At 46.3% G+C, this 16,535-nt stretch overlaps 1 protein-coding gene across 5 annotated transcripts in view; it reads left to right on the forward strand.

The window, feature by feature from the left end:
* CAMK1D (calcium/calmodulin dependent protein kinase ID) overlaps nt 1-16,535 on the forward strand; it is a 417,102-nt gene that overhangs the window by 162,710 nt on the left and 237,857 nt on the right. For all 5 annotated transcript variants that reach the window (XM_067701413.1, XM_067701414.1, XM_067701417.1 and 2 more), the window contains exon 2: nt 4,482-4,613. In XM_067701413.1, the coding sequence (XP_067557514.1) occupies nt 4,482-4,613 (132 nt within the window). The remainder of the gene's footprint in view (nt 1-4,481; nt 4,614-16,535) is intronic.

A 16,535-nucleotide genomic window follows, 5' to 3' on the forward strand; every position in this document is an offset into this window, starting at 1 on the left:
TGTCTCTAGGTATTTTTTGATTTCTTCACTGATCTCTTGGTCATTTAGTAATGTATTGTTTAGCCTCCATGTGTTTGTGTTTTTTTCATTTTTTTTTCACTGTAATTCATTTCTAATCTCATAGCATTGTGGTCAGAAAAGATGCGTGATATGATTTCAATTTTCTTAAATTTACTGAGGCTTGAATTGTGACCCAAGATGTGATCTATCCTGCAGAATGTTCCGTGTGCACTTGAGAAGAAACTGTAATCTGCTGTTTTTGGATGGAACATCCTATAAATATCAATTAAATCTATCTGGTCTACTGTGTTATTTAAAGCTTGTGTTTCCTTATTACTTTTCTGTTTAGATGATCTGTCCATTGGTGTAAGTGAGATGTTGAAGTCCCCCACTATTAGTGTGTTACTGTTGATTTCCTCTTTTATAGCTGATAGCAGTTGCCTTATGTATTGAGGTGCTCCTATGTTGGGTGCATATATATATATAATTGGTTTATCTTCTTCTTGGATTGATCCCTTGATCATTATATAGTGTCCTTCTTTGTCTCTTGTAACGTTCTTTATTTTAAAGTCTATTTTATCTGATATGAGTATTGCTACTCCAGCTTTCTTTAGATTTCCATTTGCATGGACTGTCTTTTTCCATCCCCTCATTTTCAGCCTGAATGTGTCCCTCGGTCTGAAGTGGGTCTCTTGTAGACAGCATATATATGGGTCTTGTTTTTGTATCCATTCAGCAAGCCTGTGTCTTTTAGTTGGAGCATTTAATCCATTCACGTTTAAGGTAATTATAGATATGTATGTTCCTATGACCATTTTCCTAATAGTTTTGGGTTTGTTTTTGTAGGTCCTTTTCTTCTCTTGTGTTTCCCACTTAGAGAAGTTCCTTTAGCATTTGTTGTAGAGCTGGTTTGGTGGTGCTGAATTCTCTTAGCTTTTGCTTGTCTGTAAAGGTTTTAATTTCTCCATCAAATCTGAATGAGATCCTTGCTGAGTAGAGTAATCTTGGTTGTAGTTTCTTCCCTTTCATCACTTTAAGTATATCATGCCACTCCCTTCTTGCTTGTAGAGTTTCTGCTGAGAAATCAGCTGTTAACCTTATGGGAGTTCCCTTGTATGTCATTTGTCATTTTTCCCTTGCTGCTTTCAATAATTTTTCTCTGTCTTTAATTTTTGCCAATTTGATTACTATGTGTCTCAGTGTGTTTCTCCTTGGGTTTATCCTGTATGGGACTCTCTGCACTTCCTGGACTTGGGTGGCTATTTCCTTTCCCATGTTAGGGAAGTTTTCGACTATAATCTCTTCAGATATTTTCTCTGGTCCTTTCTCTCTTCTCCTTCTGGAACCCCTATAATGCAGATGTTGTTGCATTTAATGTTGTCCCAGAGGTCTCTCAGGCTGTCTTCATTTCTTTTCATTCTTTATTCTGTTCCGTGGCAGTGAATTCCACCATTCTGTCTTCCAGGTCACTTATCCGTTCTTCTGCCTCAGTTATTCTACTATTGATTCCTTCTGGTATATTTTTCATTTCAGTTATTGTGTTGTTCGTCTCTGTTTGTTTGTTCTTTAATTCTTCTAGGTCTTTGTTAAACATTTCTTGCATCTTCTCGATCTTTGCCTCCATTGTTTTTCTGAGGTCCTGGATCATCTTCACTATCATTATTCTGAATTCTTTTTCTGGAAGGTTCTCTATCTCTACTTCATTTAGTTGTTTTTCTGGGGTTTTATCTTGTTACTTCATCTGGTACATAGCCCTCTGCCTTTTCATCTTGTCTGTCTCAGTGAATGTGGTTTTTGTTCCACAGGCTGCAGGATTGTCGTTCTTCTTGCTTTTGCTGTCTGCCCTCTGGTGGATGAGGCTATCTTAGAGGCTTGTGCAAGTTTCCTGATGGGAGGGGCTGGTGGTGGGTAGAGCTGACTGTTGCTCTGGTGGGCAGAGCTCAGTAAAACTTTAATCCGCTTGACTGCTGTTGGGTGGGTCTGGGTTCCCTCCTTGTTGGTTGTTTGGCCTGAGGCAACGCAACCCTGGAGCCTACCTGGGCTCTTTGGTGGGGCTAATGGCAGACTCTGGGAGGGCTCACGCCAAGGAGTACTTCCCAGAACTTCTGCTGCCAGTGTCCTTGTCTTCATGGTGAGCCACAGCCACCCCCCCACCTCTTCAGGAGACCCTCCAACACTAGCAGGTAGGTCTGGTTCAGTCTCCTATGCCGTCACTGCTCCTTCCCCTGGGTCCTGATGCGCACACAGTACTTTGTGCGTGCCCTCCAAGAGTGGAGTCTCTGTTTCCCTCAGTCCTGTCGAAGTCCTGCAGTCAAATCCTGCTAACTTTCAAAGTCTGATTCTCTGGGAATTCCTCCTCCTGTTGCCGGACCCCCAAATTGGGAAGCCTGACATGGGGCTCAGAACCTTTACTCCAGTGGGTGGACTTCTGTGGTACAAGTGTTCTCCAGTCTGTGAGTCACCCACCCAGCAGTTATGGGATTTGATTTTATTGTGATTGCGCCCCTCCTAGCATCTCATAGTGGCTTCTCCTTTGTCTTTGGATGTGGGGTATCTTTTTTTGGTGAGTTCCAGTGTCTTCCTGTTGATGATTGTTCACCAGTTAGTTCGGGTGTTCTTGCAAGAGGGAGTGAGAGCACGTCCTTCTACTCTGCCATCTTGAACCAATCTCCCCACTCTTTTTTAGATTCTGTTCCCATATAGGTCATTACAGAGTATTGAGTAGAGTTCCCTGTGCCAACCGTAGTTCTTTTTTTTTAAAAAATTTATTTACTTATTTTTGGCTGTGTTGGGTCTTCATGTCTGTGTGAGGGCTTTCTCTAGTTGTGGCAAGGGTGGGCCGCTCTTCATCACGGTGTATGGGCCTCTCACTATCGCGGCCTCTCTTGTTGTGGAGCACAGGGTCCAGATGCGCAGGCTCAGTAGTTGTGGCTCACGGGCCCAGCCGCTCCGCGGCATGTGGGATCTTCCCAGACCAGGGCTCGAACCTGTGTCCCCTGCATTAGCAGGCCGACTCTTAACCACTGTGCCACCAGGGAAGCCTCCAACCATAGTTCTTATTATCTGTTTTATATAGAGTACTGTGTGTATGTCAATCCCAAGCTCCCAATTTATCCCACCCCCACTTTTCCCCCCTGGTAACCATAAGTTTGTTTTCTACATCTGTGACTCTCTGTTTTGTAAATACGTTCATTTGTACCATTTTTTTAAGATGCCACATGCAAGCGATATCATATGATATTTGTCTTTCTCTGTCTGACTTCCTTCACTCAGTATGGTAGTCTCTAGGTCTACCCATGTTTCTGCAATTGACAATATTTTGTTCTTTTTTATGGCTGAGTAATATTCTATTGTATATATGTACCACATCTTCTTTATCCCTTCCTCCATTGCTTAGGCATCTCTTTGATGTTGGCTGAAGAACAAAGGCCCTGAGGGACCAATATTGGGATGACATTGGTCCTTCTAGTGGTTTCTTTTGGTGTAGGAGAGTTTGTCTCTAGTCATAACTGTTTAGAAGCCATGTTTGGTGTGTCTCAGAGGAAATGAGTCACTCCTGAAAATGTAGGGATAGAGAATGACTCGGTGGTTTTCCGTGGCCTGCGTGCACAAAGCCCAGGTTACAGAGGTCTGCAGCGGGCAGTGGAGGTGTCTGTTTTTGTTTGAGTTGTTAGAGAAGTTGTGCCCCAGTACAAGAGCAGCATCCAGGCATTGTCTGCTGGAAACAGACAAGGTGTCAGGTGGGGGGACAATGCAGCGTCTGGGGCTCGCAGACCACCTCTCTGAAGAAATGTAATCTCTGGCCCCGAATGTTCTGGTTACATTTTCAGTTTGGTGATGTGGCCTCACAGAGTTAGATTTCTGTTTTCCGGCAGGAAGTTCTCCCCACTCAGGGCATCATGTTTCTTTTTATTTGTTTGGTTGAAAAAAGAAACAAGCTGCTCGCTGCAGCCCTGCATGGCCTTGAAATTTAATTAACCTGTGTGGGTACCGTGCGTCACACACGTTAATTACACCCGTACCTATCTGTGAGAATTAATTACGGCTTTGCCAAGTGCTCTGAAATTTTCTTGGGAATGAAAGGGCCTGGGAGGAATCTAGACATTTCGGTGTTATCCTCTCGTCTGCTTGGGGGTGTGGGTGCTGACAGCTTCAGACGGACCTGATCTTTCCCGCAGGAACCTTTCTGGAGCTTTTCTGTTGCTCCCAAGTGACTGCTGCTTGGTTGTTGTGCAGGATGGCAGGTGCCCACACCCACGTGGGCATTCCTGTGTCCCTTTGCAAGAGGTCACACTTGCCTTTGTCTACCCTCTGCACAAAGAAGTTTGGTTGGGAGTGTGGCTGGTTAAAAAGTCACAGTGATGCCGGGAATTGTTCTTCTTGTTGTTACTCAGATTTTGGTAGTGGGATCAGAGGAGCTGTCGGGAATGCCCAGATCTCCTGAATCTAAGCAGCTTCTTTTTCTCCCTCTTTGTTCACAGCGGGGCATTTTCCGAAGTGGTCTTAGCTGAAGAGAAGGCAACTGGAAAACTCTTTGCGGTGAAATGTATCCCCAAGAAGGCACTGAAGGGCAAAGAAAGCAGCATAGAGAATGAGATTGCGGTCCTGAGAAAGTAAGTACCAGGAGGGACGGCCTCCTTCCCCCACCGCCCAGTGAATGATGCTCCAGGATGATCGGGCCTCTGGCCCACAGGAGGGAGGAGGCTGCCGGGAGCTGGCTGCCCAGTGGTCGGCGAGGGTGACCAGGACGCTGGCCCGCAGTGAGGGGTGGGCTTGTTAACCCTGACTGCCTTTCGTGCAGGGCGTCCAGAGCACTTTTCACATTATATAGCATTTCCTAATGTCTGTGCCAGTCATTTAGGTTGTTATTCCTTCCAAAGAACATGGCAGTCAGATGGACTCGGTTTTGAACCAAGACCCCGCCACCCCCTGCAGCTGGGTGACCTTGGGCTGGTTCCTGAGCTCTGAGCCTCCTCCATAAACTGGAGTTAACAGTATCCTCCCAGGTGTCCTCAGGATTAAGTGAGATGGCGCTTAGCAAGTGTTTGTTCAGCACCTGCTGCATAGTAAGTGCTCAATGAAAGGGTAGCTGCCGCTGCCACTGCCCCCAGTTACTATTATTGTTTTCTTCTTGTTGTTGCTTTATTTTATAAGAAGGAGGTGAAGCTCAGAAATGGAAGTCACTTGTCCATCGCCTTGCAGCTCAGATGTGGCACAGTCAGGGAGGTAACCCCCCTCCCCCGCCCCACCAGTGTGATTTCCAGTCTTTGGTGGGTCTCCTGCTCTCTGCCACACACCTGGCACCTGGCACCCAGAGAGTGCCAGAGCTCACTGGTTACCTGCTTCACCTCTTCACTGAGTTTGATTTTGCTCCCCGTGTAATAGAACCTGGATGGGGTTCCTGGACCCAATTCCAAGATGTGTGGCTCAGGGTTTTCCCACACCAGCAAACAATTCTTTGTTGCCAGCAGGGTGTCCAAGAGTTCACCTCAGTCCTGACACTGTCTACCCGGAGACAGAATCAGATCCCACAGGTGAAGGGCTCAGTCCCATGAGACCGCTCCCCCCTTCAGGCTCCAGTCTCAAGCTTGGGTTGTTACCTGTACTTCTGACCAACTGGTTATAAGTCAGAGGTTCCCAGGGCCCCCTCCTGGGGTTCGATCAATTTGCTAGAATGGCTCACAGAACTCAGGAAAACCCATTTACTCACTAGATTACCGAATTATTCTGAAAGGATATTAAAGGATGCGAACCAACAGCTAGATGGAAGAGATACACAGGGCAGGGTCCCGAACAAGGGAGCTTCTGTCCTCTTGGACCGTGGGGCAGCACGGTGGCATGCAGAAGCGTCCTGGTTCTCCAATGTGGAAGCTCTGCAAAAAGGGACAAAAACTTGTCCTTTGGGCTTTTTATGGAGGCTTCATTATATAGTCGTGATTGATAAAGATCATTGGTCGTTGGTGATTGGTTCAACCTCCAGCCCCTCTCCCCTCCCCGGAAATCAGGGGGATGGAACTGAAATTCCCAACCCTCTAGTCACGTGGTTGGTTCTCCTGGCAACCAGCCCCCATCCTTAGGTGCTTCTGAAAGTCACCTCATTCACATAACAAAGAAACTTCTGTCTCTCTCAACACTTAGGAAACTCCAAAGGTTTTTGGGAGCCGTGAGTCAGGAACTGTGGACAAGACCAAATATATATATGAGAAATATTTTTTGGTCATCTCAGTGACCAAATATATATTTCTCATAAATCACAGTTTCGCAGAATCAAATCAAAATCATGCCTCCAGCCCACTGGTGCCACAGAGAACCATTCTGATGTGGCTGGATCCACCCAAAAGATGGCCCCCCGTTAGCGTGGTGTCCAGGCTGCTTCCCATGTCCTCACGATCGAGCCATTCCCCCGTGTCTCACAAGGTTTGGGGGAACAAACCTTTATAGGGGACCTGCTTTTGCGTGATTGGGGTGTATCTGAGCATTGTGCTGTGAAGATTTTAAGCTCTCCTGTGAGTGAAAGATGTTAGAAGTATCCTTGAGATTTGGGGGGTTTGGAATCAGCACAAAGTAAGAATCAGATAAGCAAAGAAAAATGGGAACAAGCCTTACAGGGCCTCAGAACAAGATGTCACACTCTCTGCATTCTTCCTGAGTAAGCCACGTCTCCCACTTCTGTGTCTTGGGGACCAACAGTGCCCTCGGAACAGTGCTTTGTTGCCGTCAGTACAAACCCAGCGCCACTGAGGTGGTCCGGATCTTCCTGTTCTGCAGCATGTGTGATGTGTGTTCTAGAACAAGTGGGTCTCGATGGCTTTTAAGTCCAAGGGTTTTCTGTTATTTGTTTGGTTGGTTTCTAGGTTGTCTCTTAGGGACCTGAAGAGTTTCAGGTTGTCCTGTGAGGACTGCATGAAATGATTCTGTGGCGGAGAATTTGGGAAAACAAATTACTCTAAGTACATTAGCATCAGGCCGGAAAACAGTATGTTAATGAAACATTTATTTAAATTGTTCATTTTCCAATATGAAATCGGCACTCAGAGAAGAGGATATTGGCTGTGTATGAAGTTGTAGCCACATTGCAGATATTTGGCATTTGAGATGGGATTCTGGGTGGGCTCAGAGCTTCCCCAGAGGGCCTACCTTGGGGCACAGGGGCTGCTGGATGCTGAGTCAAGGATGGTGCCTTTATTTTCATGTGTCTCCCTTATGGGCTTAGAAGCCACAAAGCCGGGGAAGTCAGTTTTATTCTCAGTGTTATCTTGCATCTACATGGGCAAGGGCAGCAGTGTAGACTTCATAAGCCAGTCTTCGTTCATGCCTTGTTCCCTCTGCTTTAAGTAGTGTCTCCACCCTGTGCCTCATTCAAATAGTACACACTTCCAGCAAGAGGGCATTTAAAAGCAAGGGAGGGGACTTCCCTGGCGGTCCAGTGGTTAAGACTCCACGCTCCCAATGCATGAGACGTGGGTTCAGTCCCTGGTGGGGGAACTAAGATCTCGCATGCTGTGCGGTGTGGCCAATTAAAAACAATTAAAAAATAAATATATCAACTATACTTCAATAAAAAATAAAAATTAAGAAAAAATAAGAGCAAGGGAGGACCAGGGATTGGGAATCACTTATTTTGATAGTTCTCACTCTCTGCTGTTGGGGTGCCTTGAAGTGTGACCCTTTTTTCAGGAATGGAAAACAAAGAAATGATTTTTCAGGGGATATAAGGTGCTGTATCTCCTGTACTGATTTATTGTTTCGGTCCCCTGCAAAGGATTTATAAGTGGAGTAAGAAGCCGTTCCAGGTTATAAGCAGCCGGAAGCAAAGTATGTGAGTTGTAAAGAAGATAGTTTTGAACCTGCTGTTAGAAGCCACCACTGAAGCATTCATTCATTTCACTGATGTTTAGTAAATTCCTACGCATCAGTTGGAACCGAGGTTGAAAAGACAAGATACAATCCTTGCCCTCCAGGAGCTAAATAAGTGCAGTAACGTCGCAGATACTGTGTGAGAGGTCTGACCAGGGGCTCAAGAGTAGGGCTGCCCAGTTTTCCCTTTGGGGTGGGGTGTGAGGGTAGGCTTCTTGGAGGAGGTGGGTCCGGACAATGAATATATTTTGCTGAGGGCAGAAAGGCAGAGGGATATTCCAACCAGGAAGTAGCAGTGCAAACAGAGGAAAGGAGATGGGGAGGCAGGCTGGTGTGCTGGGAACTCCACATAGCTCACTGGACCAGGTAGAGGGTTCAAGGCGAGGTGTGGGAGACCTGAGGTTGGGGAGGCTGGATCGGGGGGGCTGTATACCGCAGTTTATCCGCTAGACAGAGGGGAGCCTTGAAGGATTGTTTCATAGAGATTATTGTTGCTGAACTTGGAAGGATAGATTGGGGGGCGGGCAAGACTCACTCTAGGGGGAGCAGTTAGGCAGCCGTTGGAGGCGTCGGGGAAGCAATGCATTGAAACAGGAGGTGTGTGTTGGGATGCAAGGGGCAAAATGGAATCTCCAGGACTTAGGGATTCAGGAAGAATGGGGGGAGGATTGAGGGGAGAGTGGATTCTAGGATAACTATCAGGTTTCTGATTGGATACCTGGGTGGGTAACGACCCCATTAGCTGAGATCAGAAATCCAGGAGCCGGAGGGCAGGTGATGAGTTCTGATTCAGACATGCTGGTCTTGGGAATGAATGGGTGGAGTTGACCAGTTGACCATGGAGGTCTGGAGCTCAGCAGCTCAGCTGTGATCTGGGCTTGCTGGATGTTAGTTTTCTGAAAACACATATTAAACAATCCTTTGGTACTTTCCGTAGCTAAATCATTGTAGATAGGGCCCCAGACAGGCCTGCATTGTTCCAGATTCTGTCATATACCCTGGTCGTTTGTATATTTCCAGGCTATTTTTCATCCAGGGAGGCCCATCTGGGAGACTGCTTGCCCTCCTACGTGTTGCGTTTATTGCAGGGTGAGAGATTTACGTATTTCATTGGTTTTAAGTAATGTAGCTAATATATCCTTAAGGATGTCTTTTTTCTTGCTCTGAAAATAGTTCCAAAATGAATCTCCTCCTTGAAAGTGGATATTAAACCAAGCTCAGAGGGAATAAAAAGAGGCTGGCTTCAAGGTAGACAGTTACTATGTAGCAGAGAGAGACGCTGTCTGACTGGCCAGGGGCAGGGTCTGTGTGGCTCAGTACCACCTTTCCCTGGTGGAATGGTTAGCTCAGGTCCCACGCAGGGAGTGTTCTCTGCATTATGGAATATCACGTCATCAGTGTTACATACCCTGCACTGGATTATAGAGTTTATCGTTTCTGTAGTATTGTTTACTTAGGGGGCAGGCACTACCCAAATCCAATTTCAAGGCAACACATAAAGTATTTTTGGAGAAGTAGAAAGGCAAATATATAGACAGTCGGTATTGAAATGGGGGGATGAAGGGGATGCATAAAGCTGGAATATGGGAGATGGAAGAAACAGGACAGATGTATTGAGAGTAGCCCTTTTCCTAACAGTTGGGGTAACCGAGGCTCAGACTGGTTAAAGAGTTACTGTGCTTATGAAACATGGCACCAGGATTCCACACGCTGTTGTAATGGTTACTTTGTCGGCTACAGAGATGATCTTCCCTGGGGGAGGAGCCTGGGTAGCGATTGCTTTTAAATTGCATGTTCTCCATCTTGAATACACTGAGGAGTCTCAGCTGACGGTCTCTGCCTTCTTCTCTCTAAAGCAGTGGTTTTCAACCCTGGTGGCACATTGAAATCACCTGGGAAGCTTTTCCGACCATCCTGACACCCGGGCTCCATCCTAGACCAATTGAGTTAGAATTGGAGGTTATGGTGGCCGTTGGGAAATTTTGAAAAGCAGCCCCTCTCCAACCCGGGATTCTTACATGCATTCAAGTCAGTGTTGAGAACAGCTGCTCTAGGGCCTCAAGGTCTCACCTCCCAGCGGGGTAGAGATGCTCTTCACGTGTCCAGGAGTAGGGAAAGATGTGTACACACGTGTGTGTGTGCACACGCACACTCACTCACATACACACACACACACGCACACACACGCACACACACACACACACACACCAGATGACGTTTCCTTTAGGTGAGAGGCTTCATTTAGAGAAGCAAACTCAAATGTGGTCCCTTTTGAAGAGCTGGGTTTTATACTAAGAGAGGGGAATTGACTTGACCCCATCCTCCCATCAGTGGGGAGTGGGCACCAGCCACTGGCTGGGTTCAGGAGCGAGAACCTGGCTTTTTGAGGGTGGCAGAGGAAGTAGGGGCAGTGATGGCCATTCCCGGCCTGGAGAGACTGGCGTAGGGGTTGGTCAAGTCAGCAGGACTCAGTGACAAGGCCACTATCTGAAGGGGGTCAGGGCTGCTGAAGGCGGCAGACGCCAAAGCCCAGGATCCGCTAAGGCCAAGGTCAGGATGGATCTCCGGCAGGGTGGTGGGGCTGGGTCTTCCGGGGGGAGCGTGAGTCAGCACCTCAACCAGGGGAGAGCCGGGCTCCGGAGGCCTGGGCACTTCTTACAGTAGCTTGATTCCCTGGTTATCTTGGACAGACATGTTTCTCTCGTACAGATTAACTAGAGGGAAGGCAGGCAGCTTGAGCCCCCAAAGGAGAGGACAGCTGGTTTTGAATTAAGTATTAGCCTTCAGAGAAAGGCTTTTCTGTAAATGAACGCATTTAAATCTGGCTTGCTTCTGCTCCTGCAGCTTTGTTCTGATGGCAGCCTGGCCCGTTTGCTTCTTTAAATCACTGCCAAGTGACAGTTTATTGTGTGTGTTAGAGGAACAGACGCATCAATAGAAATTCATCGATTCAGGGCGAACAAAACCACTTTTCCAATGACTGAAAATGGCTGAGCTGGTAAAGCTGATACTTGAGTTTCTCAGGCACCAATTCAGCTTTTGAAGGATCTGATCTGCCTGGAAGATGATGTTCCAACATGGAGAGACTCTCCTCTGGAAAGGTAGTGTCGGGATTAAGGACACAGGCAGGAAGTAAGAAGAGGAATGGCTGGAGGCCATGTGATAACAAACAGGGAGGCAGGTCTATCTGTTAGGATCCTAGAACCCTTCGCTACCCTGGAAAACCCGTGCTGAAAGTTCCCTGAATTTTGGGAAAAATGTGCAGTTCGAGCAAAGCAGGTTGAGGGATGCCGTTAAGTTATTTGGTGGTGGTTATTGTGCTGTGTGTGTGATTAAAGTCACAGTCTTGTCAGGCTTGGAGCATGCACGGGTGGGTGTATCTGCCCGAGGACCCTAGTCCTGTTGGAAAATTGACAACAGCCCATCCTGGACCTGTTCACGCCAGGCTCAGTGAAAGCATCAGACAATCGCACAAGCTGACGCTCGTCCCTCTGGCCCTACCAGAGATTTGACCTTGGAATCTTGCTGAATCTGGTGGACTTTCTCCTCTTTCGCTCTATACCTCGGCCTCTCCATTTCTTTGAGCCCCGTGGATCTGACTGTAAACTCCGCTTTGTTCAGACCACTATTTGCTGGTCATTGTTTACTTCGTCCTAACAGTGGGCATGTGTATAAGAAATAAAACTGGTCTCATGCCAACGTGACTTTACAGCCAAAACGGGATACATTTGATGCTTCCAAGTGGCTTTCCCATGGTGCTTTGTCCATAGCTGATAATCCAGCCACATTTTTAAAATTTGATTTGAGATCCAGAATCAATGCATTTTTATGAGTTTTTATCAATTTCTTGGGCATTGCTTACAGAATGCCATGAATGGGAGGAAAAGGGAATTGGTGGTATCCCTTAGTACAAAACAGGGATATTCAAACTAGTTTGACCAGGCATGTTGGCTTATCTTTCCAGTGACCGTGAACCTCTGGGGCCACTCCCTGCCTGTGGTTTCTGCTTCCCAAGTATCATGTGAAGTGTGGCTCTCATGACCAGACTGACTCCCTTTCTTCATGCCTTGTTCCAGTAACACTGTGCAACTGAGATTTTAAATGCATGTCTGATTTGACCCTCCCCACCTTAATTCTGGGAAGTCACCTGCTTGATGGAGTCCAAGCTCCGTGGTAAACAGCCCCTCCCCTCCACTTTGCCATCTTGCTGTGTAGCGTTCACCTCCTCACCCCCCAAGTTCAGTTTCATTCTTCCAGAACGAACAGATGATTGCTGCACAGATGATTCAGGCCTCTGCCTCACCTTCCCTCTCCTTCCTGCTACAGTAGGCTAAGCCTCAGTTTGAGATGCCCCCTCCTTCAGGATTCCCCCCTCCATTGTCCCTGCTGGGGGTGGGGGCCCTTCCCTCTGAGACCCCACGGCACCAGGCTTACCTCTATCCCTCCTGACTCTGACTGTGAGGTCCGCTTCCTGTGGATTTCCTGAGTCCAGCCCTGAGCTAAAGGCATGGTGGGGAGCATGGAGGGGAGGAGTGGGTGGAGGAGATTCAGGTGATAATATGGAGTTAGAAACACTGGGCTCAGGAGCTGACTCAGTAGAGATTAGGGCGAGGAAGAAATCTCTGCTGACTTCTAGTGGGCTTTCGTGTGACCCAGCGCACACGGGTCCATCAGCCAATGGGGGCAGGGAGCATCCTGGAAAACGAGACAGAGGCGAAGATGATTCTCCTATAACAACAAGGCTGACTTCATTCAGTCTGGCTGTTCCTACCACCTTTTATACTGTATGTATTACTCTGTAGATATTTAGAGTAGTTGAAGAAACATTGTGTTAGTGTTAGTTATTTGCACGCTTATTTCCGTTTGCTGTCTGTCAGCTAATCTGGTTCTGTGTTTGGGCAGTTCAGCCCTTGTGTGGATTGGTTGGTGGTTTAATTTCCTCTAATAATATATCTTGGCAAATGTTTTCTCCCTTCTTCAGTAAACTTACTTAGCTAATGATTTATATAAATTTTATTTAAATGATTCCAACAGATGTGTGTGAGTTGATATCTGTATCTATCTCTCTATGTGTATGTGAATATGTATGTATATATATGTGTGTGTGTATATGTATATATATTTTTGTCTGATATTTCAAAAAAATCAGAATAGCCTTATATTGGAGGGTATTTCACAGCATGAAAGATTAAGTACAAGGAGTCCTAGGATAGACCAGGATGGCAAATACAGAAAAAGAAATAAATAAACCCCAAAGGTTCACTGTTTCTTTTCTGTTAAACTTTAGGTTGTGTCAGTTCTATTTTCTACATGGTTTTGGCATTGTTTATATGGGTAGATAAATGATTTCAGTGAAGTTTTATTTATGACTCATTATCTAGTTTAAACTCTATAAAATTTGGTGAATAGATTTTATTTTACATATTTGAAGTCCAGGGTTATCCTTGGGTGGTTTAAAAACTTACCATTTTAAAGCCATATCACTGACTTTTGTCCTGAAAGTCAGCTTAAAAATTGACGTCAGGGCTTCCCTGGTGGTGCAGTGGTTGAGAGTCCGCCTGCCGATGCAGGGGACACGGGTTTGTGCCCCGGTCCGGGAGGATCCCACATGCTGCGGAGCGGCTGGGCCCGTGAGCCATGGCCACTGAGCCTGTGCATCCGGAGCCTGTGCTCCACAACGGGAGAGGCCACAACAGTGAGAGGCCTGCGTACCGCAAAAAAAAAAAAAGAATAAAAAAAAAATTGAGGTCAGAGTCTTAGGTGATTGGTCTGAAGTTTTTAGGAAATATACAGTGAAAGAAATCTTTTCTAAAATAGTGATATATATGGAATTTGGTAAATGGGATTTAATATTCATTTTTTTTAGCCATTTACATTTTTCTTTTATAAATATTTTAAAAATAGGGTTGACTATATGATTCAGATATGAGGTAGGTATCATTGGGGAATCCAAACACAGGCAAGGATATTTGTAAACAAATACAGTGGTGTGATGGCTGCGGTGTTTTCGTCCTTGTTGAAGGCTACAGAACTGATGCGCTAAATGCATACATTTATATGTGTGTGTATGTGCATAAATGTGAACAGATGCACATATATGTAGACACACATGTACATACACGTATGTATATACACATTTTAAAATACATTTCAGTTTTTTTATATCTTTCCACTGAAGAGCAAAAAATTCTTTTTGCTTAATTTAGTCAATATACCCTCAAGGCTGTCAAAAATCTGCTGTCTGGGTGCCTAAATAAGATCATAAGGCATATGAAAAGCCTTTTTAAATTACATTGAAATGCTCCGTGTTAGGGATTATGTAAATGTTAGGCATTACCACTCTCATCATGCTATTGGAAGAGCTCAGAATATGTTGGCGGAAGAGGTAAGAGCAGAAATTGTATCCATTTTGTGGAAGGAGAAACTGAGGTGCAGAGGGTATAATTTTGGTGAGTGATGGAGCTAGGGAGACAGCAGAGTCTCACTTATGGAGCTGTTCCCCATCTTTTAGGGTCCACAGCCTGCCCTTCTGTTAGGAGACTGTTATGGGAACTTCGTTCAATCTAGAAACAGCCTATAGGAATCAGACGTCTTATGACTCCCGGAAATTCCCTGGCGGTCCAGTGGTTAGGACTCTACGCTTTCAGTGCCGAGGGCCTGGGTTCGGTCCCTGGTCGGAGAACTAAGAGCCAACAAGCCACGTGGCCAAAAAAAAAAAAAAAAAAGTCTCATGACTCCCAACAAATAGTAAGAAATAGATGGCAATAGATTTCAATAGATAATAGGTGTCAGTAGATGCTAAATAGTTTAATTGAAATAGATGTCAATTAATTAAATTAATAGACTGATAACGCTAAAACCAGAACCTGAAAATTAGAGCCATTTGTAGCTACCCTTTGAGACTTTAAATATACTTATTCTCACTTTGTCATAATTTAGAAACTAGCTGGGACTTCTAGGAGCCTTGTTTTCTGTAATCCTCACAGTCAACCTCCGAAGTGTCTATTATTATTCACGTTTTACAGTTGAGCTGGGACTTAAATAAGAAATTTCTGGAGACCACGTAAGTAGATAGAGCAGGAAGTCAGACCCGGGTCTGTCTGTCTTTTCCATCATGATTTGATCCGTCTGGTGTTTCCACGTTGTTTAAGACAGGGCCACATACTCTTGATGTAGACAACAGCCCACTGCATGGGGGTGCCCATTAATAGTGAAGGAAAATAATCTCTGTCTATCTTATCCTGCCATCAGAGGGGCAGTGTGAAATATGGGTGAAGACCTGAGAACCTGCCCGCCTAAGATTTCATCTGACTATACCACTTAGAAGCTGTGTGACCTTGGGCAAATGATTTCAACTCTTTGCCTCCATCATCAGGAAAATGGGGGGAACTTCCTGGCCGCCCATTGGTTAGGACTCGGCGCTTTCACTGCTGGGGAGGGGCGGGGGGACCCGGGTTCGATCCCTGGTTGGAGAACTAAGATCCCGCAAGCCGCGCCGTGCGGCCGGAAGAAAAATCAGGAAAATGGGGATATTGTTGGTACTTACCTCACATATTTCTCGTAGGGATTAAAGAGCCGATGCACACAAAGCACTTAGAACAGTGCCTGGCATGTTATGTGAGCTCTCCAAATGTTTGCTGTTTATTTATTACTATGTGTACGGGGGACATCTTGCTAGACAGCGGCAATGGGGAGGAGGTGCCTTCCTGGAAATCACATCACACAAGTATGGCCTCCCCGTGGGAGCAGCCGCAGGGAGGTGGCTGCCCTCATCCAGCGGAGAAGGTGCCACAGTGCTAATGCCCGGCGTGGTTGCAGAGCTGTTAGGAATGCATTAGCTTGACTGTTTCTCTTGCTGAAAAAAACTCTGAGAGCTGCTGCTCTCTTTGTCTCTCTTACTGTCTGCTTCCCTAACATGAGAGTCACCGGCCATTAGAACTGGAAGATCTTAGAGAACTTAGAGATCTTGGTCCAGTTCTCTTGACCTCCAGATGGAGAAACAGGTCCAGAGAAGTTAAGTGAGTGGCCCAAGGTCACAGAGCTGACTTACACGGATGTGCTGCCAGAGCGATGGTTTCTGGCCTCCTCGTTCAGAGCTCTTTCCACATAACCACGCTGGCCCTCTTGTAGAGCATCCCTTGGTAGAGTGCAAGCAAGTGACTCTTCCTCATCTTTAAGAGCCCCGTGGTGGGCTTCCTTGGTGGCGCAGTGGTTAAGAATCCACCTGCCAATGCCGGGGACACGGGTTCGAGCCCTGGTCTGGGAGGATCCCACATGCCGCGGAGCAGCTAAGCCCATGCGCCACAACTACTGAGCCTGCGCTCTAGAGCCCCCAAGCCACAACTGCTGAGCCTGTGTGCCACGACTACTGAAGCCCGCGCGCCTAGAGCCTGTGCTCCACCATAAGAGAAGCCACTGCAATGAGAAGCCCGCGCACCGCAACCAAGAGTAGCCCCCGCTCGCCGCAACTAGAGAAAGCCTGTGCGCAGCAACGAAGACACAATGCAGCCAAGAATAAAATAAATAAAATAAATAAATTTATTTAAAAAAAAAGAGCCCCGTGGTATGTCTGGCAAGGACTAAAGACCCTGCCCCGGTAGCGTGGCCAGATTCCAGTGTAGGACATTGGATCTGGTTCCAGAACCGCCTGCTGATTTCAGTTAGATGTGCTGTTCTTT

Source organism: Pseudorca crassidens, chromosome 1 (genome assembly GCF_039906515.1).
Source record: "Pseudorca crassidens isolate mPseCra1 chromosome 1, mPseCra1.hap1, whole genome shotgun sequence".
Taxonomy (NCBI): Eukaryota; Metazoa; Chordata; class Mammalia; order Artiodactyla; family Delphinidae; genus Pseudorca; species Pseudorca crassidens.